The 23392-nt window shown below is 44.7% G+C and overlaps 1 protein-coding gene across 4 annotated transcripts in view; it reads right to left on the bottom strand.

Moving 5' to 3' along the window:
• DMD (dystrophin) overlaps positions 1-23392 on the bottom strand; it is a 1175169-nt gene that overhangs the window by 214946 nt on the left and 936831 nt on the right. For 3 of the 4 annotated variants that reach the window (XM_048495459.1, XM_048495460.1, XM_048495467.1), the window contains 2 exons: positions 3721-3893; positions 587-743 (listed from right to left, as the gene is read on the bottom strand). In XM_048495459.1, the coding sequence (XP_048351416.1) occupies positions 587-743; positions 3721-3893 (330 nt within the window). Of the gene's footprint in view, positions 1-586; positions 744-3720; positions 3894-4434; positions 4480-23392 lie in introns of those variants that run through there. The other variant, XM_048495461.1, reaches the window with a different exon arrangement.

Here is a 23392-nt window from a genome sequence, read left to right as displayed (position 1 = left end):
CTAGCTTGGGGGAAGGTTATCACTGTGGGACAGCAGGCATGCTGCCCAGTGTTCAGATCTGTCTCCTATGCGGCACCTCTGTTCTCTTATCAATAAACAAGCTGTGGCCAAAATTTATTCCTCAAAAATTGGTTGTCTGCATCTTATTTTTCTGTGCTCTTGACCTCCCTTTGCCCTCCTCAGGCAACAATATGAAACCAGGGTTTGAAGTTTGTTTGCAGGCCAGTTTAGATTGAAGATGCTCAGTGTAATTTGAAGGATAAAAATAAACCATTGTTAGGTAAGAAAAGGAAAATTCATAGTTGAGAGAAGAGGGAGAAGAGACAAAATGTACATTCCTGAGACTGCATCCAAATTTGGAAATGCAGTAGCTGGGACACCTTCACCATAGACAACTATTGTTGCATCTACTAGCGACTTATCATCTTATCCTACACATAAATCAGCAACATGTCCCTGATAATGGTATTTTTAATTACTGCTAACATTGATTTTTCAACTGAGTATAATCAAGTATTTGATTCACATTTAAAATCTAACAAACAGAACAATCTAGCACCGCAAAACATATTCTGAAATATCATACCCTGTGTGTATCATTCTGCTTTTGTACTGTGGGAAGATCTCCACCAATAGGTGCCTGTCGTTTTAATTCATCTTCTTTCAGCTGAAGCCATGCTAGAAGTTCCTGGAGGGAAAGGTGTAGTCGTCTCCATTGGTCAGAACTGGCTTCCAGATGAGACCTAGAAAACATAGCATTTATTTTTAGGTAAAATCTCTATGCAAATAGTCAAACACAGAAGGATGATGAGAATGACATCATATTGTCCTATGTCTTTGTCACATTTGCATTGGTTCTAGTCTCCACTACTATTCTTTCACTGGGGTTAATGTTCACATGGAAGCTGACAAACATGGGATCAGTATTCCAAAGGACAGTATATTGATGCAGTGAGTTTGAACAGTCATGTAGGGCTAAAGACAACAAAAAAGAATGCTGATTTTAAAGTGGATACTAATGAAAAAGGATGCTGTCCTACTTACTTGGAACTTAATGGTGAAATTTCTTTTGATTTTAATGGGCCAGGATTGAACAAATTTCCCCCCTATACGGACCCCAAAAGAAGACACATTCAGGCACGTTTTCCAAAAATAAAGCACATTCCCAATTATCTTCACCAAACTGTGACAGAAATATGTCTTTTATTTGGCTTTGCTTGCTACTATTCAATGGCAACTGCATTGGGTTTGGCAAACAAAATTGTGAGAAAAAATGAATATATAAGTGATTAAATACAGCCAGATCATGTGTGTCATTAACACAAGTGGTTCTGAACAGGAGCTAGAGAATTCAATCCAGAATTTTGAAAATGTTATTTGTCTAAGCAGTTCACGATCACTATTGTTTCCTTGTGAAATAGTGTTGCAGTTTTCAGTCACAAGTGACTTTGTCACTACAGTGAAATGAAACAATGCTCTTCTTACAGGAGAATCTAGTTCAATTTCTCTGATAATTCCAAATCTTTAAAAGAAAGAAAGAAAGAAAGAAAGAAAAGAAAGAAAGAAAGAAAGAAAGAAAGAAAGAAAGGTCAAGAACTTCATTATCGGAAAAGGATTTACGCCCGAGATGGTAGTAGGTAAACGCCCATCTCCAGGCCACACCATTACTACCAGAGGCGACAGAATGCGAGCCAACCGCCGTGCTTCAAAAGCCCAACCACCATGTTGAGCGGGTCGGCGTTTCAGAGCTTTGAAGCTCTTTTGGGGAAAGCAGCGGCCGCCGAAGCCGCTGTCGAGTGAACAGGCGTGGCCGCGAACGCCTCCCTTCAATCTCGCACTTGCCTTAATTTCTGGTCAAGAGTTTGGCGAGGGCCTGGGACACGCTCTTCCCGCGCCGCTGGAGCAGGCTGGCGCAGAAATAGGGCGGTCCCAGGCCTCACGGCGGCTACGCCGGAGGCCCGCGATCACGGGCTGGTCAAGCAATCGGGCGTCATACCGCTGCCCCAGCTTCAGGATCACCGTATGACGCCGGTCCTCAGCGTTATCAGGTCGGGCCACGAACGTCATTAATTCATTAAAAGCGCGCCTCGCCTTCGGTAATGGAAACTGCCAAAAGAAAAGTTATTGTTAAAAGAAATATAAAAGCTTTTTGCTCTGTTTCCCCACTCTACATGTTTTGATATGCTATGCCACTTCATTATAACATACCGCTTCGAAAGTAAAGAGCAAGAGCAGTAAGCTTTTATATTTAATGATGATAGAAGAAAGTAAAGCAAACCACTTTTGATAACCTAGGGCTACTATTTTTTTACTATGGAATAATGCTGTCAGTATCGCAAAACCAATTTCAAAATTTTGAACTGTAGAGAAGCTCTCCTTTATTTTGTGTACAACATGCAATTTTTTTCTCATGCTTTTTTATTTTGCTTAGTTTGTGGGTAACAAGACATGTGGAGAAGAGACTGTGAAAGCTTAAAGCCTTTCTTTTGTTTGTCTATTGAACAAAAGAGGGACAGCTTTCTACTTTCTTCAGCCACAAATATTTTTCACATATTTCATTTAGGTTTAATTATGAAAACAGGACTTGCAGTGATCACCAGGCAACTGGCTACAGTGAAACTCGTATGACTCATCTGGGCCTTGCTGTTTGCTACTATTTAGTAGCAGTTACCAAATGAAAGCCATTGTGGTGCAGTGGTTAGAATTTCAGGCTAGGATCTGAAAGACCTCAGTTCAACCCTGCCCCCCAATGACCGTATTCCAATTATGTACTCTCAGTCTAACCTAACTCACTGAATTATTCTGAAGATAAAAGGAGAGGGGAATGAGTTGTTATGGGTTCCCTTTGCAGAGAAAAACAAGATATAAATGAAGTAAATACATTTTAACTGAAGATGGTGGCAGATCAAAGATAGGTTGGAGGGCAGAAGGAAAGAAAGGAGCAGGGAAAAGTGAGAATGTGCGAGCAGCCAGGAGAGAAAAAGAGGAAATAGAATGAAGAGGAGACACAGGGGGAAGTAATCTACAACTCCTGCCCCCCCCCCCCCCAAATTCCTTCAGGTTTCCCACTGCTTATCCTGCTTCACACAACTAGACCAGTGTTTTCCAGGATGGGGGGAGGCTGTCAGGAAGTTGATTGTGAAGCTCTTTACTTCACCCTAGGCTGCTGCTGTCCCTAATGTGGGATTGCAACAACGAGTATCAGTGGTAAAGATCTTTGGGGAGCCCATGTTCCAGATTCCAGGATTACATCAGCCTTCGCCAGCATGGCCAATTGGCCATGCTGGCAGGGGCTGGTGGGAATTGTAGTCCATAACATCTGGAGTGCCAAAGGTTCGCCCCCACGGACCTATATGCTCTTCAGCCAATGCCATGATTTAAATCTATTCTTACTGACCAGTGATTTAAACCATGAGTTTTTAATTTTTTAAAAATCAAATCAACTCTGCTACTTGTGACCTGTGCTGCTTGTTTGTTCCTTTAAAAGCAACCTGCAAATAAATAAATCTTCTTAATTGTTAATATATTAATCTAATCTCAATGATCTCAACAATCTCTCTATGAACCACACAAAGCAAACCTAAAGCCTATACACTTGCTCCCTATAGAACATCTGTAAACTGAGGGGAAGGTTTATAGTTCAAAGCAAACCTAGGTCCCAGAAATCTTGAGAGACTTTGTGCTTCCACTTAATAGAGGAAAAGGGCTTGTCTCACCTACCTAATATTGAGAGATTTTTTCCGAAGTTCACTCCATCTGAAGTTCATGTTATCCAGGCGTCTCTGCAACAAGGTTGCATCATCAGAACCTTCCAGAGACCTCAAGATTTTCTGTCCATTTTCATCCAAGCTATGGAAGATGTCAGTGTGTGTTTCAATTTCTTTCTGGAGTTCCTATAATAAAATAGCTGCATGAAATACTGTCAGAGAAATGCCAGAGATAAATCAATAGAAGTTCTTGGAAATTATAATAAAAATAAAAATGTAAAGACATACTGACATTATGATTTCTTAAAAGATCCTACCTGCATTAATTAAATCCCAGAGTTTCATCTGTCTGGGAAACACAAATGGGAATAACAATGCTAGTTCTTTATTATTGGTATTGTAGAATGATAGATGAACATTCATTCACACAGAATCCCTTTCCCAGCCCAAAATAATTAAACTGGACATTTTAAAGAGCCATTTGATCCACTGTTCTTATTCATTGTTAAAGAAAAAAACAACTATACTTTATGCTATGCCAAATGAACTGTCCTTCCTCATGTTCGATAAGCAAGGCATTTATATAAGCACAGTTTTGTCAGAAAATGTACATTTTTAAACAAACAAAATGCTAAACATTATCATCAGGCTCTGACATGTGGCAAAAAGGTTATGTTACATGGCTGGTGATGATTAAAAAGCCCTCAGGACCCCAGTCAAATCTGACCTTTACATGGTACGTCTTCCTATGTAACATTTTCAACATGAACCAGAAGCTTCAGCACTGGTCTTGCCGCATAGAAATCCCAGGAAAACTAAGCTACTGCAACAGCAAAGCTTTAAAATGCCAAGTTCAGTTACATTCCATTGACAGAATGCATTTCAGAGCACAGGCTTCAACAGTCAATAGTAATAAACAGCTACTTTGTACTATGAAAAAACATCAGTCAGGGCCATGGCTGTAGGAGGAACCAAGAGCACCCAGAATACACAACTGGCAGCTTATGTTGAACAGCCAACTTTTCTTATCACTTTAGAACTGCAGGCCAGAAACTTTTAAAATGTATTTTTTTCCTCTCATTTTTAGCAAATCAGCCTCTGCCAAAGGAACATTCTTTTGAGAGCTAATTGCCTGGTACTAGCATTCCTGTCTGCCTACACACTGAATAGTGTCTTTGTATATTATCTGCCCTACTCTTCATAATTTTTAAAAAATGCTTTAGCTCCACAAATATATGAATTTGAGGGTGAACTGAACTTTCTCATTAAGGTTACCTTATATGAAAACAAGTAAAATTATTACATCAATTTAGAAGGGATAAGTGTTAGAACTTTAAGTCATTGGCAGGGCACTAATTGGTCATAGATAAACAATTTTCTGCACTCTGAGATACAGGAAGCTGAAACCTGTTTCTTTGATATGACACCAACATTTTCTAAAAGGAATATCCTCTAAGAGCATACTTTCTCATTATCCAACTTTCAGACTCTCAACTATTTTGAATAACAGAAACAGTCATGAGGACCACATGCTTTACATTATTCAACTTTGTACACCACAGAAACTTGATCCTAAACATAAATGCTTACGAGAATTATCAAACTTGCCATGTGCTTATGGAGTTATTATTATACACATAACAACACAGCACAAGTGTCTGGAGTTCATCTCTGAATATCAAGTCCTTCCCAAGGACCTAGGATATTAGAGGTATTTGCGTAGAATGTGTGCAGTTCCTAGAAGTGCTGCTTTCTGCAGCATGTGGACTGATGTTCTGTCCAAGTTTAGGCTTTCCAGATGTTTTTCAAGATTTCTTGGGATTCCTCCTAGAGCAATCAATTACTAGTGGGATTACTGTTGTTCTTTTTTCTGCCACAATCGTTCAACTTCAATTTGTAGGTCCTGTATTTTGTGATCTTTCCAGCTCTTTGTCCTCTTACTCCTTAAAGCTGTCAACTGGCATTGGCAACATCTATGATCCAAACATGTTTTTTCTCTATCCCTGTTATGTCTGGGGTGTTGTGTGCCAGGTGTCTGTCTGTTTGTATTCTAAAGTCCCACAGTATTTTTGCTTCTTCATTTTCTGTGGTCTTCTCTGGCTTGTGCTCGTACCAGGTCTTGCTACAGGGCAGGTCAGACTTTTTGCAAAGGTTCCAGTGCACCATTGCTGCTAGCCTTATTGTGACGCTCAAGATAGTCAGTTTGGGCTATTTTCTTACAACAGCAGATGATGTGGCTCCACAGTTTCATCACCCTCTTTGCAGAGACGGCACTTTGGGTCATCACGAAGACTTTTCGATTCGCGGTTCTATTGCATTTGTCCGCGTAATGCTTGCTCCCAAGCAGCAAAAAAATCAGGCCTTCAGTTTCCTTCTTTAGAGTTCCCCTTCTGGAGCCACTCCCATGTTTTCTTGCTGTCAACCTTCCCTTCAATGTTCTTAAAGTACTGCCCATGGAGTGGCTTGTTTAGCCACCGCTCCTTTCGCGGTTTTAAACTGTTGGACTCTTATACCTCTTTTGATTCTTTGGCTTTCGTGCATCTCAGCTCAGGACTTTTCAATGCTGGCTCTTGACTTTCTTGGATGTATTCTTTCAGGCCTCTTTCTTCTCTACTGATTGCTTGATGTGGAGCAGTCCTTCCTCCTTCTGACCTTGCTTGTAGAGTCTTACTACGGTCACTTCTTGGATGCAGTGCTCGATTACGATGGTCATAATTTTCCTTTGTTTTTCTGTCCAGGATGTCAATTCGGCTTGTGTCCAGTTAATTATGCCAGCAGTGTAATGCACGCTACAGGCACCAAGTATTAACACTCACCTTATTGTATTTCCTCCATTTAACTTTGATGTCGTAAAATTTTTCTTTACCCTTCTAAGATATTCCTTCCTAATTGCCTTTGACTTCTGCATGCTTGATGTTCTCGCTTGTAGTATCCCCAAGTATTTGTAGCTTTCTATTCACTGGTAAGCTCTTTATTTCTATGTCATTTGGCATATTCACACCTTCGCATGTTGCAAGTTTACCTTTTACTGAGTTCCAAAGCGTAACACTTGTCAAGTCCAAAATCCATTGCAATGTCAGTGCTAAAGACTCTCACTGTGTTCAGTAGTGACTCAATCTCTGCTTTTGATTTTCCATAGAGCTTTAGGTCATCCATGTATTTGGTGAGTTTCTTGCTGTCTGATATCCTTGACCTGTTTTCTTCAGAATTGCAGAGAGCGGAAATCATAGCAATGATGAAGTTATAGTGGGGACAGGAAGCCCCCTTGGAATATTCCCTTTCCGGATGTTGATTTCCCCTATTCCTGCTCCATTGACTATTAATTGTAGTAGTGCACTGCCGACCCAGCAGCACCGTAGTAGAACGTTGGGACGCCAACGGACCTGCGGCCTTGCCGGGTCGCGATCGCGACCCCACCTCATCCCCCATGAGTCACGGGTCATGAACTGTCTGGCTCAGTCACCGGGCGCAGGGACAATGGTCTTGCCCCCAGGTGAGGATTAGGCTCAGACGCGTATGCTCCTCTCCGCACGTAGCCAGATGAGATCATACATCACATGATGATCTCCTGACCTCCCGCCTCCCGTTCTCCCGGAACTCCCCAGTCCTCCTTCTACACGCCCCGATAGAGTAACAATAAAAGGTGCCAGGAACCGCAGATCGGAGACTCGCTTAGGAACACGGACCTCCGGTCTCCTCGCTGCTGGCGATCTTCCAATTGTGATGTTATCTCCGCCTTCGCTCGCTTCTTAATACGCTGACCGCGTGGGTTCCACTACAAGCTGGTGCCGAAACCCAGGAATCCTCGAACCTCCACCCTGCTCGCTGCCGCTTGGGAAGGGTCAGCATATCGAAGTCCGCTGGATCGGGCGCATCCAGGGACCACCGCTTTCGGGTATCGCCTTCGCCCTCTGATCGGGCGATTCAGAGACACGCGCCCTAGGACACTCTCGTCCGGACGGAACACCGGTGAGTATGGGAGCTTGCAAAGCAGGGCTTATGACAAGCACGCTGACGAACTGAAAGCGTTAACGAAAATGCGCAGGGTCCCTCGTGAAAGAGAAGGGAGCTGGCGAAATTGGTTGAGGAGATTGAAGCCATAGTGTCCATGGTACCCAGAGGGGGGACATTGAATCTTAAGACTGGGAAACATCGGGCTTAATTCTTCGCGACACAGAGCCTCGCCACGATGTCGCTACTGACGTGGAGATACAGCGACCGCCATCAGCCTGCAGACCACGCTCCCTTTTGCTGTAGGTCAGCCTCTCCTTTCGATCTTTCACCTTCAATTTCAACCTCGAATTTTCTCTATCCACTAAATTGGACGCCTGTCCTCTGCCCCCCCCCTCGCCTTCAATCATCTGAACTTCTCCCGCTGCTCAGTCAGCCTCCCCTGTTCGCTCTTCATTTTCCTCGAAGTTACTGCACCTCCGTCAGCCATCGCGTAATGGCGCTGGTTTTCAAGACTCTCGAGAACGATAGCCACGATCTGCAGAAGAAAGAAACCCTGACGGAAGACGATGCTGAGATTCTTGCATTGTGCCCGTCCACTTCACAGATACTGAGAGGGGGAGGGTGGTTTCATCCGGGCGGTTGTCGGTACCCCTAAACTATAACATCCTTACCGAAGCCCGGCGCAGTTAATGCGGACGAGGGAGTCACTAGCCCCTACGCAGAGGTATTGAGCCATCGCATGAACAAATCTAATGGTTCCAGTGACGACTGGAAGACCACCTTCGCGATGCTCCTGAGCCCTGCACAATTTGTGGTCTGGGAAAGTGAGTTCCCGCCAGCAGTGCTTCAACAGAGCAGTTACCTACGGCCTACACCGCTATCAGCTTTATGGCTTCGATGTTTTCGGCCAACCCTAACGATCAGATTGTCCTGCCTGAGGCCACCCACGGTCGCCTTCTGAGTGCGCCTTATAAGGCATTTGTTAAGGTCCCCAACGCCGCCAGCCAACCCAGAGTTTTCCCTCCATCCGCAAAAGCCCCAAGAGCCCTATGCCGATTTTGTGAACAGGCTCCAGGGAAGCTCAAGAGGCAGGTAGATAGCGAGGAAGCCCAAAACGAGCTCCTCATACCGCAAAGCGAGAACGCTTCCACGAGTCGCAGGGCAATCACGGCCTGGGCAAAATCCTGAACTGGCCGATCATGCTTAAGGCTTGCCAGGACATCGGATCCTCCGCCCACCAAGCTGGCCTCCTCGGCCAAGAAAGCACTCTCCTCCGGCCGGAGGCAGCCCCAGGATGACTGCTTTAACCGCGCAGACCGACACTTCGAAGGAGTGTAGGCAGCCCTCGGCCTACAACCCCGATGGAGGGGTCCTCCCCCAGGAGGAGAAGGCCACCAAAACCCGGGTGCCTAATGTTGCCAGAAGCGGGCTTCCACTGGAGAACGACGTTCGCTGAAACTTCACCGGCCCCCCAGCCCAGGACCAAGGAGGAGAGTACTAGAGCAGACTCAAACGCCAGGCCCCTGCCGAAACCACTCTCTCGTGGCATCTCGCCGCATGCACCCAGCCCATCTCCTCTTTAAGTTCCCACGAGGTTCTTGTCGCTTCAATCCCAGTATGACGAGCCCATCCCTACCGGACAATTGGGCTCGTGGCTGCCAGTTGCCTCTGCCGCTGAACAGGGACTGTTCATCGCCCCCGAGTGGTTTGACTCCACGCCAATTGCGACCCATCCACCTCCAGGTCTGGACAAACATCCCATTGCGGAGCTCGCCGGAGCCGTAGCTGCGCTCAGCTGATTCTCTTGCCCCATGCGCTGCCCGGCTGCCGGTAATCCAATAAAGGCTACGAGCCCCAGCAGCCAACATGGCGCAGCCTACACCACCGCCGCAGCGGTGGAGACGCTTATCGGGAGCCTCCGCCCATATCTGAGCCGCCATAGAAGGGATGTAAGTTCAAGGGCCTGGTGGACACCGGGCGCTGATGTTACCCGTCATCAGAGCAGAGCCGAGTGGCCCGACCAGTGGCCTAACCGGTGCTTGCCCGCACATCTGGGGGGGTGGGGAGACAAAATCACAGACGGAGCATCCGCCTTCGCCACGGTCAACAGCCCAGGACTGAGCGTAGGCTCACAGTCCCCATCATTTTGGACATCCATGTCAATCTCTGGGGAAGGGGACTCCTCATGAGTCAGGGTCAAAACGACTCTGGTCTGGGACGGAACCGCCACCATCGGCTTGATCCCAATCTTGCCCTCTGAAATTATTTTCTGATTTCCGTGAGGGAAAACTGTTTCCCTCTCCTCCTCTTTTCCTCTTCTGTTTTTTTCGACCAGTAAAGGCGGGGAGGCCACTGGCTGACTGGCCCTCCCTGATTAAAAATCTGGGCCCGCCCTGATACCGTAGCACTGTCAGGACAGGCCCCCAGTTTAAAAAAAAAGGGCTGCTGCCATTATGCCCCTAATACCCACAAGGGGTTGCTGCAAACACAGATCCTCTCATGATTTGGGTGTGGTGTTGCTTCACGCCGTCAAGCCGCCTTTAAGGAGCGGATCCGGCGGCTGCAACCCCTCGATGGCCTGTCACAAAATTCTAGCATCATCCCGCTTCCTGCATTAGCCACCAAGGTCACCGTAGCGCAACTCCCCTACAAAGAAACCCCTTCCTTTTCCTTGTGTATGCGTATATTCTAATTCGTCGATTGCTTCATTCCCGGATGCACCCATCCCCAAAAGGTGCTTTCCAAAGCCCCTTTGTGTTGCTGATTAAGCATGCATACCCACAACTCCCCAGGACCGCCTGTTCCTCCTCCCCCCCCTTGAGGTGAGGCTCGGACTCGCCTTGACGCACTCGATGACGCTTGAAGCTATTCCCACCAGGGTCGCCATACTCCTGCCCTTCCTGTCAAACAACTAAAGAAAGAGGAGTAGGCGGCCCCCAGGAGGATTGCATCAAAGCAACCTTCACAGGCTGCAAAACAAGCCTTCTTCCTTCTTATATTAAAAATTCCAAACACTAAACTCGATCCCCGATCTCCCGCCATCCGCTTTGAGCCTGAAGGGACCCGCCCCCCCCCCAGTAATCTGAAAAAGGGGGGTATGTTTTCAGTCCCTCTTCCTACAGGTCCCTGCGGACTCCGGACTCGCCATTATGACAGGCCAACCCATGGAATGGCGCCAGGAGGAAACCAACTCTATCCCGGAGATGGAACACATCTCTCTAGAGGGGATCCTCACCAGCCATCTCTAACAGGAAACGCCGGGCCAATGCCCAAACATCCACGACCTGGGAGACGCCACGCCAGCCAGGCTCTAGCGCTGCTGGGCGCGCCAGCAGGACCACCGGTGACACCCGGAGAACCTCTTGTGTCAGCTTCTTTATGCGATCATCACCACCAACTCGGCGACCACCATCCTTGTCGTTTCTGCTGCCTCCACCGATCGGGCCACCCCTGACGAAGCTTTCACCAGACCCGGAACAGGTACCCGAGCAGCTTGCTGCCGCTGCCAACGCCTCATCTTTCTGCCTGGGCCAGTACTTCCAGTGAGTCGGGAGCCTCCTGCTACTCCTTGCCTGCTCCCCGCCTGCAAAGCACCTCGAGACTTCCCTAGCGAGTTCGGGCTGAGCCTTCATGAATGCCTCCCATCCATCAGATACTTATGAGCCGACTGGGACCCGTCGTCCAAACCCTTCGCTGGCTTCCCTTTGTCACCAAGACTGCCTAACCACGACCTAACACCTGCGCCAAGATCACCGGGCGCAGTTAGTGCTGGGAACCGACTCGGCGCATTCGGCTGCTCGGCTAGTTGGAACTGCACACACATGGAGGGACATTCTCTGTGGTTCGAAACATCCTGCTCCCCAGGGGCTGGTTCTGACCTGGGCGGGAGAGGACGCTTAACTACATTCCCCGCCCGACTTCTGCCGGAACTTTGCTGCCTCAGTCGCCTCACCATCGTCCTGCCCCAGGCTCCACTCGGGAGCCGGACGCCGACGCCAGCCGCCTCTGCCTTCACCTTCCTGCCTGAGCCGACGCCGTCGCCTCTCCTGCCGGAGTTCGCTTCCCCGCAACTTCCTAGTGGGAGTCCTCGACTCTTCCTACAATGCTAAGACTATTGGCCGGCTGGCCTGTCCCCTTATGTGGTCCATCAACTCCACCTCAATCGCTTCTGGATGCCCTGGCCTCCGAGCAGCAGGAACTTCGCCGTTTACCCTAGACAATCGTGGCCGCTATTGATTACTTGTTGTTGCATCACCAAGGTTGTGAGAATGTACATAATATGTGTTGTTTTAATCTTTGTGATAATTACCAGTTGATCTCACATGAAAGCGCGTGAGCTGCAAGAAGTTGTATCTAATCTGGAAGTATGATGTTTTACCCCATTGGTGGTCAGCCCTCTGGAGCTGGCTGCCGGGATGGTTGAGTGCTATTGTACAGCTCTGCATCGCCCACTGTGTGCCTTGTTACCGGATCTTGCTTCGTTCAATGCGCGTCTAATATTGCCTGTAACATGTGTAAGAAACCCTCGAATTTTACCCCGCAACCAAGTTCTAATGTTACACAAGCAGCTTGGCCGCTTTGACCAAACGGGCGGAGGAGACAAGCGCCCGCCTAAATCGCCTTTAAAGGTTTCGCCCTCCCTTCTAAAATGTAAAAAAAGCGAGGAGATGTAGTAGTGCACTGCCAATTCAGCAGCACCGTAGTAGAACGTTGGGGACGCCAACGGATTCCTGCGGCCTTGCCGTCGCATCGCACTTTCACTCATCCCCATGAGTCACTTGGGTCATGAACTGTTCTGGCTCTCAGTCACCGAGCAGGGACAATGGTCTTTGCCCCAGGTGAGGATTAGGCTCCAGACGCCAGCATTATGCTCCTCGCCGACGTAGCCAGATGAGATCATACATCACATGATGATCTCCCGACCTCCCGCCTCCCGTTCTCCCGGAACTCCCCCCAGTCCTCCCTTCTACACTGGAGAGAGTAACAATAAAGTGCTGTGGCAGACGGGAGACTCGCTAGGAACACGGACCTCCGGTCTCCCGCTGCTGGCGATCTCCACCAGATGTTATCTCCGCGTCTCGTCTCGTTCTTACGCTGACCGCGTGGGTCGACTACAAGCAATTCTGTTTTCCAAGTGTGCATTGCATTCTTGACCAATTTCTTGATGTTTTCACTGACTCCAATTATCTCCAGGCAATGAAGTATCCAACTGTGTGGCAGTGAATCGAATGCTTTCCTGTAATCAATCCAAGCTACATGCAAGTTGGTTTTCCTTCTTTTGCAGTTCTCAAGGATCATTTTATCTATGAGCAGTTGATCTTTTGTTCCCCTACTGTTTCGTTTGTTTCCTTTTTGTTCTGGGGGCAGCAAGTTCTTTCCTTCCAGGTGGTCTTGTATTGCATCAGCTAATATGCCAGTAAAAAGCTTAAAGGTTGTTGGTAGGCAAGTGATTGGCCTGTAATTGCTAGGGATTGCTCCCTTTTCTTGGTCTTTCATTATCAGAAACGTTTTCCCTGTTGTCATCCATTCTTCAATTTGGCCTGTTTGCAGCACCTGATTCAACTGTTGGGCAATTCTTTCATGCAAGTTGGTCAGTTTCTTCAGCCAGAATCCATGTAGTTCAACACTGCCTGGGGAAGTCCAGTTCTTTACCTTTTTTGCTCGTTTTCCAACCATTTAATTGTTATTACCAGGTTGTCCATGTTGTTGCTGCTCAGTTCAGCCTCCACATCTTTGGCCCAACTTGCATTTTGGTTGTAGTTCTTTGGGCTGTCCCAAATGTTTCTCCAGAACTCAATCGTTTGTTCTCTGTCTGGCTCTCCTGTGTTTCGTTTCACATCTCCACTTACATTCTGGTAGAATCGTTTCTGGTTGGAGTAGAAAAGTTGATTCTGCTTGAATTGAGCAACCCTTGCTTCGAATCTTGCAATCTTCTTTGAAACTGCCACTATCTGTTGTTTGACCACCTCTATTGCCTCATTGAGTTTCCTCTTGTCCAGGTGGTACCTCTTAACTAGGTCTGCTTTGATTTTGTCATTTTTCAGCTTCTTCTCCTTCATGCTTTTCAGTTTGCTGGCATCCGATCGTAGTTTGCTGATTTTTTTTCTTCCCAGTCTGATTTTCCACTTTGGAATTATCTATTTTCGGCCTTCTTTCTGGGTGATGAATCTTTACCCCTAGCTCTTTAGTAATCACTACTGCAGTGCTGTACATAAGCTGGTTTGTTTCATGCAGTGACATTGTTTGGATTCCAGCAATGACCTTGTTTGCATCCTTCAGTGAATTGAGCAGATCCTTCCTTGGAACAATCTTCAATGGTGGCAATCTTATGCGTTCGTTTGTATTGCTCATGTGTTCTAGGATCTTCTGCATCAGTTCTTCTTGCTTTTTTGTCAATTGGGAACTTTGGGTTGTTTGGGTTGGCTCCTTTGGAGGTGTGATGATTGTTGTTTCTTCCTCCTCTTCCTCCTCTGTCTCTTGCAGTCCTTGAATTGTTGCCAATTTTGTTGAATTTCTTTGAGTGTTTCTTGGTATGTTTTCAATACCATTGTCTTGTGCTTTCTGCTGGATTTCTGCTAGCTCTAGTGCACTAAAAACTTTGTTCCTTTCAATATATCTTCTTTGATCAGCAAGTCTTTGCTCAGTAATTTCTGTGTCTGGGTGAAGTTCTTTCCAGACTTGGTACATTCGTTTGAGGTATCCTCTTTTTTGATGGGTTTGATTTGTAGTAGCAAGCCATAATTTCTCTATTCTCTGCACACGAATATTTTCGACGTTTGTTCGGTACTTCCAGTAGTCCTGCAGTCTTCAGCCCTGGTTGCTCAGCTGAAGATCCTGAGTCCTGTAGCCCATTTTCCGCCAAGTGCCCAGGTACTCCAGCACTAGACGCGGTCCTTGTTGACCCGGGCGACGACCGATCCGGTATAAAGTTTCTTTTTCTTGTCTTCACCATGGTTTTGGGTTTTGGGCACATTTAGTCTGGCTTCTCATCAGAGGCCTCTCTGGTTTGGGTGGCCCTCCAGCACAGCCCTCTGACTCATTGGAGCACACAAGCCCCACCACCACACCAAGGTAGTGCCCTTTGGGGGGTTGTTGTTGTTGTTGTTGTTAATTAAATTTGGTATACCGCCCTATCCCTGAAGGGCTCAGGGCGGTGTACAGAAAAAACATCATCTAAAAACATACATATAATTAAAACAGTCGTATCTTAAAGCATCGCCCGCACCCTTGCGAAACCCTCCTAATGAAAAATAATGGGTCCTGATGGTATTAAGGCCCATGGGGGTAAAGTGTGTCACTGATTTGCAGGATACTGATCAGACAACAGAAATTAATTGATGTCAAGCCTTATATTCCATAAGGAACATTTGCACATATGGCATATGGCAGTATACTTTAATTATTGCTTGACAACACCCAAAAGACTTATCAGTCATATAGCTGTACTCTTTTTATGTTACAGAAAATCAGAAATTGAGGTGGTCTGTATCTGAGACAATATATTTAATTATTTAATTATTTAACAAATGCATTTAATTAAATACATTTAAGCAAATTATTCTGATGAAGGTGACTTTCATTTTATTAACTCACAAATTGAGTGCAGACTTTTAAAAACACTGTTTTGGTTCTAATGTGTTAATATTTATAAGGAATTCATGAGAAAATATTAAAGAGTTGGATCCAAACTAACTTTTGCACAAGTATTCATGCAAATGCATGCAAGAGATGGCTCTATTCAGATTCTGAAGGTTTCTCCCTGGACTTGCACTCCCCTGCATTCCATACTATTCCCTTGAACCTCAGAAGTAGCTTTGCAGCTGACAGACAGAGGCCGTTTCCGCACGGGCGGAATATGGCGGCCTGGGGACGGAAAAAACGCTGTCCCCAGGCCACCATTCGCACACGGGGCGCAGCTGCGCCCTCGTGCAGCCCACCCGGTGCCGAGCCGGCGTTTCCAGAGTGCAGCGAACGGCAGCAGCTTCCCGGCACTTCCCCCCCACTCCCTCCCTTCACTTACCTGCTCTCCGGCCCTCTGGCACGTCGCTGGGGCCTGGGGACATGCCCCCCTGCTCTGAGACACGGAAGCAGGCACACAGGGCAGGGGAGGCATGTCCCCAGGCCCTGGCAAAGCGCAGGAGGGCCGGAGAGCAGGTAAGTCAACCGGGCGACGGCGCCCAGCGGCGCCATCTTTCCGGTTTTTTCTGGGACCGTCCATGCGGACGGTCCCAGTGTCATTGGGTTGGCGTCAGAAACGCCGACCCAAGCCCTTCCGCCTCCATGTGGAAGGGCCATAGGGAAGAAGGACAAATCTGATTTGTGATTAGAGATCCACTTGTTCTTCAGATTCTATAATTGGCTGCTAATAGTGTCTATAAGCATATACAAGCAAGAGATCAGTGCTGACTAAGGAGTTTTTTTCAAATACTTTAAATGGTACTTAACTGTGATATTAGTATCAGATGCAAAGGTGTAGCAAGGGGGGAAAGTGCCCAGTGCACTGGTGTGTCCTCCACCCCCACCCCGCCATGCCTCCACAGGGGCGCACACCCAGTGCGTCACACCCCCCCATCCCCTTGAAGCTACGCCTCTGATCAGATGCTTAGAATTATGCTTCACATTTCATTTTAAGTATATGGTTCAGAGTTGCATCAGTTCTGAAGATATTGTGCCAGATGGAGAGCATGCAAAAATCATTGGTCATGATTCATTCCTAGTTAAGCTTCAAGGAGCTGTTGCTGGACAGGTGACAGAAACTATTCCTAGAAGCTTCCCAAAACAATATTAGCTAGTATATCCTTTCACTTCTCCCATGAACTTCACTTGAACGATTCCCAAATTTTGGTCAGTACATACAGCATATAGCAACAAATAAAGGGTCTACAAAGAGCACCCAGAAATGTCTTTTGTCCTTTAATATGAACCTCAAGAGTTCTTAATACATAAATTATGTCAAATTTAACTAGCAAAGAGAGAGTAACAGACTCTTGCTTGGGAAGGAAGGAAGGAAAAAAGATGATGAAAAAAGTTGATTTAGAATTTAAGGTAAACAAAGAAAACCATATCAAACTAAAATTCATCTTATTAAATAACTGAGAATTGTGTTCTCGACAATAAATCAGAAAAAGCAAATGCTGCTGGGAAGTGTAGTCCTCAGCCATCCAGGAGGCCCCGGATTCCAGCTCCTCCCAGAGAGGTAACGACTACACTTACCAGCAGCTCTTGCTGGATAAATCCATACTTTCCTCCCTCTCACCCCTACTGTGTGCTTCTCCTTGGTGGCAGTGAGCCTTGAAAGGGGGGGGGGATGAAGGAGGAAGTCATCTCCCCTCCTTCCCCCACAGTATGCTTTTCCCTACCAGGATGACATTCTTGTAATGAACTTTGAAGAAACAAACTCAGTCAAGCCACACCTGAGCCAGAATAACCTGTTTGTAAAATTAGGGGAGCCTGTCCATGTATATGTGGGGAGAGGGAAACTCTGAGAAAGGGGAGTCCATTTGCAAAGGGAACTTGTCTCTCTCTGTGTGTGTTGCAGAAATATCTGAGAAAGGAGAGCCCATTCGCAAAGTTAGGGAGCCTGACTGTGTGTGTATGTGTGTGTGTGTGTGTGTGTTGGGATCGGAAAAGGAGAGCCAGTTTGCAAAGTTAGGGAAGCCTGTCTATGTGTATTGAGAGGGTGGGGGGTCTGTAAGTAAGCTTTTCTCACTGAATAGTTAGGCTAGGTTATCTGTGGAAAATTTTGGGACAAAGTAGGGAGGAAAGGCAGGAGAAGTGCACCCTTGGCAGGCACCCATTAATCCACCAACGATTTCCTAGAGCCCATTGTATTTGTTCTTACACTGGGCTTTAGAAGAAGAAGAAGAGTTTGGATTTATCCCCCCTTTATCTCCTGCAGGAGACTCAAAGGAGCTTACAATCTCCTTGTCCTTCCCCCCTCACAACAAACACCCTATGAGGTAGGTGGGGCTGAGAGAGCTCCCGAGAAGCTGTGACTAGCCCAAGGTCACCCAGCTGGCATGTGTGGGAGTGTACAGGCTAATCTGAATTCCCCAGATAAGCCTCCACAGCAATGATCAATCAAGCAGGTTGTCTAAATTCCCAGTTTTCAGTTTTTTTAAAAAAGTCTCTATGTCCTTCACTTGCAGAGATATAAGAAAACTTGCATATTCATCAAAATTGGAATTTGAAAAAATGAAAACTGGAAAACTGGAACTGGAAACCGAAACAACCTTCTTGACCAATCATTACAGCAGTATATTGATATATTGCTATTTTGGTGCCTTTTAAATGAATGTAGCCATGATATTGGTGTATTTATGTATGCTTGTGCAAAAAAGAAGGTGCTGGGTTGCCACCAATGAAAACAGCACACTCCCTTGGAAATCCTGATTTTTTAAGGTATGAGTAAACCCCTTCTGACTCAACAACTGTGGAAAAAATAAATGGAGGGCAGACATGCTGAAGAACTGTGCCCAGAATGATTCCAATGCTTATGGATTGACTCCCAAGAATTCAAGAGTAATTTGGAAAAGCCCTCCATCACAAAAATACACAAAGAGATTGTTCTTTATTTTAATTCTTTATAGAGTCCGTCAGCAGAATGTTGAGAAGAATGTCTTATTACAAAAAACATTCAACAGAGATTTACATAACAATAAAATATTTTCAAATGAAATTTTGAATGACATCAAGGGGGAGATATAATGTGTTAAAAGTACTGTTGTGAATGGCTAGACATCATCATGTCATCAAGCCTTCTTTTCAACTAGTTTATGGCATGACCCCAATTCCAGCCCAATACGATTACATTGCTGAGTTTCAAGTTAATGATTTGATGAGAAGGACAGATAAAATTCTATCTCTCTCTTGGGGAGATAAGCCTATGAATATTGCTAATATGTTTCCAAGATTCTAACACCATTTTACAACAAAGGATGAGAGGCATATCCATAAAGTAGCACATGTTGGCAGTGAAAGGTAAAAGAGCTCTGACTTTGAAAAACCTTCTCTGAGACAGAAGCTATTATGATCTACTGAGATTTCCTGGCAAACTGAATGATAACTGGGATATAGATTTAAAAGGAAAGAGAAACAGACTGATAAAAAAAACCTGCACTGATATGAAGGAGCAGGAAGTATTCCTCTAAAATACATATGAGTCTCAACCTTTCCTACTTCCCTTTTGAATTTCAGATGTCCATTCCTATTCCTCACTCCAGAGCTTGAATCCAGATCTTTCAGTGCTTCCCCCCTTTTGAGAGTTACCATCTCCACTTCCATCTTTTGATCCCTCTTGCTGCAATGGTGATGTCTGGGATCTGGTCCCATTGCTGCCTGCCACATCTATTCCATCTCTACACTAGTACACAATTATTAGTGCCTGGAATGACCATACAGCACAGTCACAAAGAGCAGAAAAAAACTGATTGGTGTAACTGGTATTTGGGACAATGGTTCCAATTTTTAATTGAGGGGATATATCCTTGGTTGCAAGTGAATATCAGAGTTTGAAGTCCCTAATAATAAAATTTGTATATAACAATGTCAGTTTTGAAAATTGCATAGATAGCCATATTTCTAAACTTTCTGCTGGGTCAGATAACTACAAGAATGTGAATTCTCATACAAGCATTTCATTTAGCAGGATTAGTAACACTGTGGTATAATTCTTGAATATAATGTTATCCACTTTAAAATCAAACATGGCATTTATCTTAACCCTTTACCGTCATGTCTAACTCTTCAGTTACCCTAGTCAATTTTTTAGTGTCATATCTTTTTAAAATTCATGACTATACACATAAATGCCTAGGACATTTTTTTTTAGTTTTAGTATGCAGTACAGATTTCCAGTCACCTCTTGAACGTATCTTTTTTACATCTAGAAATGGCTAATGATTACCATAAGAGAAACACCATAACGCATAGACTCAGGAACATGCTTACAGATCTTATAGGTTATGGAATAGCAATTGATATGCCAGTGGGTGACTGTTGGCCTTCTAGCAAATCTAGCAAATAAGACTGTTTGGAGAGCCAGAAATTTAAGCAATGTTTGGTTACCAGGAACAGAGTGAGTAAAGGCAACTAGCACCAAAGTTCAAACCTTACATGGCATTTACAATCCATAAAGTATCACCCCTCCTGCCATTCAGTGGATTTACAACGATTGTGCTAACAAACTAAATAACACATGCGGCCGCCATTGCAGGACAGGAGGCCCGGCAGAGAAGCCATCTGTTTGGCACCGGGTCGAAGAGTCAACGTTGCGGCCCTTCATGCGTATGTGAACCCGTTCTTCGAATGTGCAGTTGGCCACCAGGAAGTCATCTTGCCCAGATCAGAATTAAAATAAAGGTTAGGTACTACTGAAACAGGAGGGGGTGACTGTACAGATATCTGATGAAGTGAGCTTTAATTCTCAAAGCTTATATACCCCAAAAATCTGGTAAATTTCTAAGGTGTTACTGGACCTAAATCTAGTTGTACTTCATTGGTTTTTAACCTATTCATTTTGTTATGGTTACAACAGGGTACAAATCTTCTTTGACAGTAAATTGTTAGAATGATTACACAGAAGTAATGTTAGTGTATCTGAGGGAGGACTGCACTTCTCAAAGCAGCTCTAGATCAGGAGCCAAGCTTTTCAGTTACGTCTAAGAATTCTCAGGCTGTTTGAGATTGCAGACAAGTGACCATGTTTAATGTTGAAGCTAATGAAGCTACAGGAAATCATGACAATAAACCAGTGGTGGGATTCATATCATTTAACAACCGGTTCTGGTGGTGGGATTCAAATAATTTAACAACTGGTTGTTTACAAGCACCATTTTAACAACTGGTTCTGCCAAAGTGGTGCGAACCTGCTGAATCCCATCACTGCAATACACTCATAAGATAGTAGCCAGGTTTCTCTAGTGTCCTGAATATCTTCCTGTTCATGGCTTTGACTTCCTGAGAGTTGATGAAAATTCAGTCCATAATGAATGATTGGTGTTTACGGAACAATAATCCATCTCCTAAATTCATCCAGGAATCTACCTCATAATGAAGTCTTCCTTGAACATTTAATTATGAGTGAAGCCAGAGCCATCATCCATCTTTTAGCCTTTGTTAATCAGGCTAGCCACTCAAGTAACTCAATCATCAGAGCCAGAAGACTGAATCATCCCACCTTCCTCAGTGCCACACCTTCCTTATTACCCACTTCATGACTATTTTTGGCACCTTCTGCTTTACCTTTTAAAAATCCAAACCAATCAGTAACAGCCAGGATTTTAACATGACTCCCATGATATTCCTCCAGCCAACAAGTGTACCCAAAGTCCCAGTCATGGACAAAATTATGGAAACTTGGCCCAATGACAGAAAGGTTCCTAAAAATGCTACCACAACAGGATTTGGCTCCAAAAGTAAATGCCCAAGAAGAAAAAGACAAAAGACAAAATTAGAATCCCAGCAAGGGATAAATTAGATTCAATTTCATCTCCAAGATTGTACCTCCACTCCTGAAATTCCTGGAGAATCTTTTTCTAGTGGGACTCTTCCTCTCATTACTTTGGAACTTCTTAAACAACAATAAGACTCCTGGACCTGGCAATCTATGAACATTACTATTTCGCTTCCTTAAGTTTCTTGTTCTTCCTTTTCATAACTCACTCCCGTTACTGAAGCTCTGCCTAGAGAAAACTTGCATTCTCCCCCCCTCACCTCCACTGTCTCTAGAGTCACCGTACACTCATAACAACACTGAGCACAGATTCTGATTTCCTAGACCATCTTGAAGGTGATATGCTGGCATGAGTTTTATGTGCTGTGTAGTTCAGTAATTCCCCGAACTTCTTGTGTTACACTGCTATAACTTGTTGTGTTATATTGCCTTTTTCTGCTTTATCTGTTGCTAATTTTAAATGTTCAATAAAGATTAAATAAGATTAAAACTTGATTATTTTCTCCCAATCTGCCATTACATGGTCATGTTTGCACTCCTTTCAAGTACAGACAAAAGTTCCCCGAACACAGAGAACTGGGAGTGATGCATGAATAGAATGTATACACGTACTCTGAGAATTTTTGGTAACAGATTAGACTTTCCTTTCAGCTGTACTCACAGCACAATCCTGAACAGAGTTAAAATCTTTAATTTTATTGAACATAATGTATTTAAGAAGGTATAACTTTAGATTGTTTGTGAATGTATAAATATATTTATCTAATTTTTTTTCACTAGAACAACTTATTATTGAGAACACAGAACTATATGCAAAGCTACATGTTCAAGTGCACCATGGAAAAGATAGTACAGATACAAGTGTGGATGTATATACAATTACATAAATATGAGTTTTACCTGGAATGTATTTCTGATGGCCCAGAAAGAAAAATGGAGGGGAATTAAGGGGAAATCTATTGGGGGGGGGGGGGGAATTCAAAAGGAAATCTATTTTCCCAAGGTCTTTGTAAAAATTTCCAAAGGAAAAATTGGAAATTTGGAGGAATACTGAAAAAAAACCCTTCTATGAAATGATTTTTCTCATTGAATAGGTGAAATGCTTTTCAAAATAAGGAAGGTATGGTGCAGACATATACAGTTCTTAAATGTATCTTACATCCAAGATATATTTGTATCTAAACTTCATCAGGGACAATTCATCATTACTTCCCAACAGTTGCATGCCTTCTATTGACCTGACAATATGACATATTCATTCACATAATGGGTAAAAAGTAGCTTATTGCCCGACCTTGCAGGAGGGCAGTGGTGTAGCTGCCATGGGATGGGGCCCCTGGAAAATTGCCCTCACACCCTTCCCCTCCCCTCCTCCCACCCCACCAAACCAAGCAGAAGCCCGGAGCAGCCTGGAGTTCAGCTGACTACAAAGAGGTCAGGTGAGTGGGATTGGGTGGGGGTCCCTGCGGGGAGGGGCTGCAGTGGGATGGAACCCTGCAGGAGGGCAGTCTGGAGGAGCCTGGAATTCAGCCCGCTGCAAAGAGCAGCCAGCTGAATTAAGGTATGTGGGGGGAGGCACTATGGGGGAATGGGGGTGGGGCCTGGGCACTATTTTGCCCCAGGTGCCATGCCCCCCACACCACTGTAGGAGGGAGAAAAAAGACCAGAAGAAGGTGGGGCAGAAACTGAATCAACACCTCAGAGGAAAAAGGAATGTTTCATTAAGAACTTATGTATCTCTAATCAGAAAACTAAAATTAAGCTTGAATATTGAAATTTAATATGCTAAGTAAGTTATAAATGATGCATTTGATGTTGTAAAAAGAGTATAATTAATTTAGGTTTGGCAAGATATTTCAATTTTCTCCAAAACTTCTGGGTTTCCTTCTGTCCCCCTCCCCTCCAAAAAAAGAGAGATGTTTTTCTCCATGGCTTCAAAATTTCTGAAAATGTTAATTTCTAATAGTATCATAATTGTAATAATCTAGTCTGTTCCCACAGTCAAGTATAATTAATATATTCTATAACACACTATTATTGTTATTAATATTCCATACTAAACATATCTAGTGAGGGAGAATTAAATAACACCGCATTTGTATGATCTGAAATGTATATCCAGCAAATGACAAAAATAGGCCATAAGATACATAAAATCCATAATGTATTCTGTTGTTTTTGCTCCCAATTTTGAGGAAATAAATGGTGCTGTTATTGCAGATGCAGAAGAAAGTTCAGCGGTATTATGACAACATGATGGCAGTGTGACCAAAGCTTC

This window comes from Sphaerodactylus townsendi, linkage group LG04, assembly GCF_021028975.2.
Source record: "Sphaerodactylus townsendi isolate TG3544 linkage group LG04, MPM_Stown_v2.3, whole genome shotgun sequence".
Taxonomy (NCBI): Eukaryota; Metazoa; Chordata; class Lepidosauria; order Squamata; family Sphaerodactylidae; genus Sphaerodactylus; species Sphaerodactylus townsendi.
This window is presented reverse-complemented; position numbering and strand designations above follow the sequence as displayed.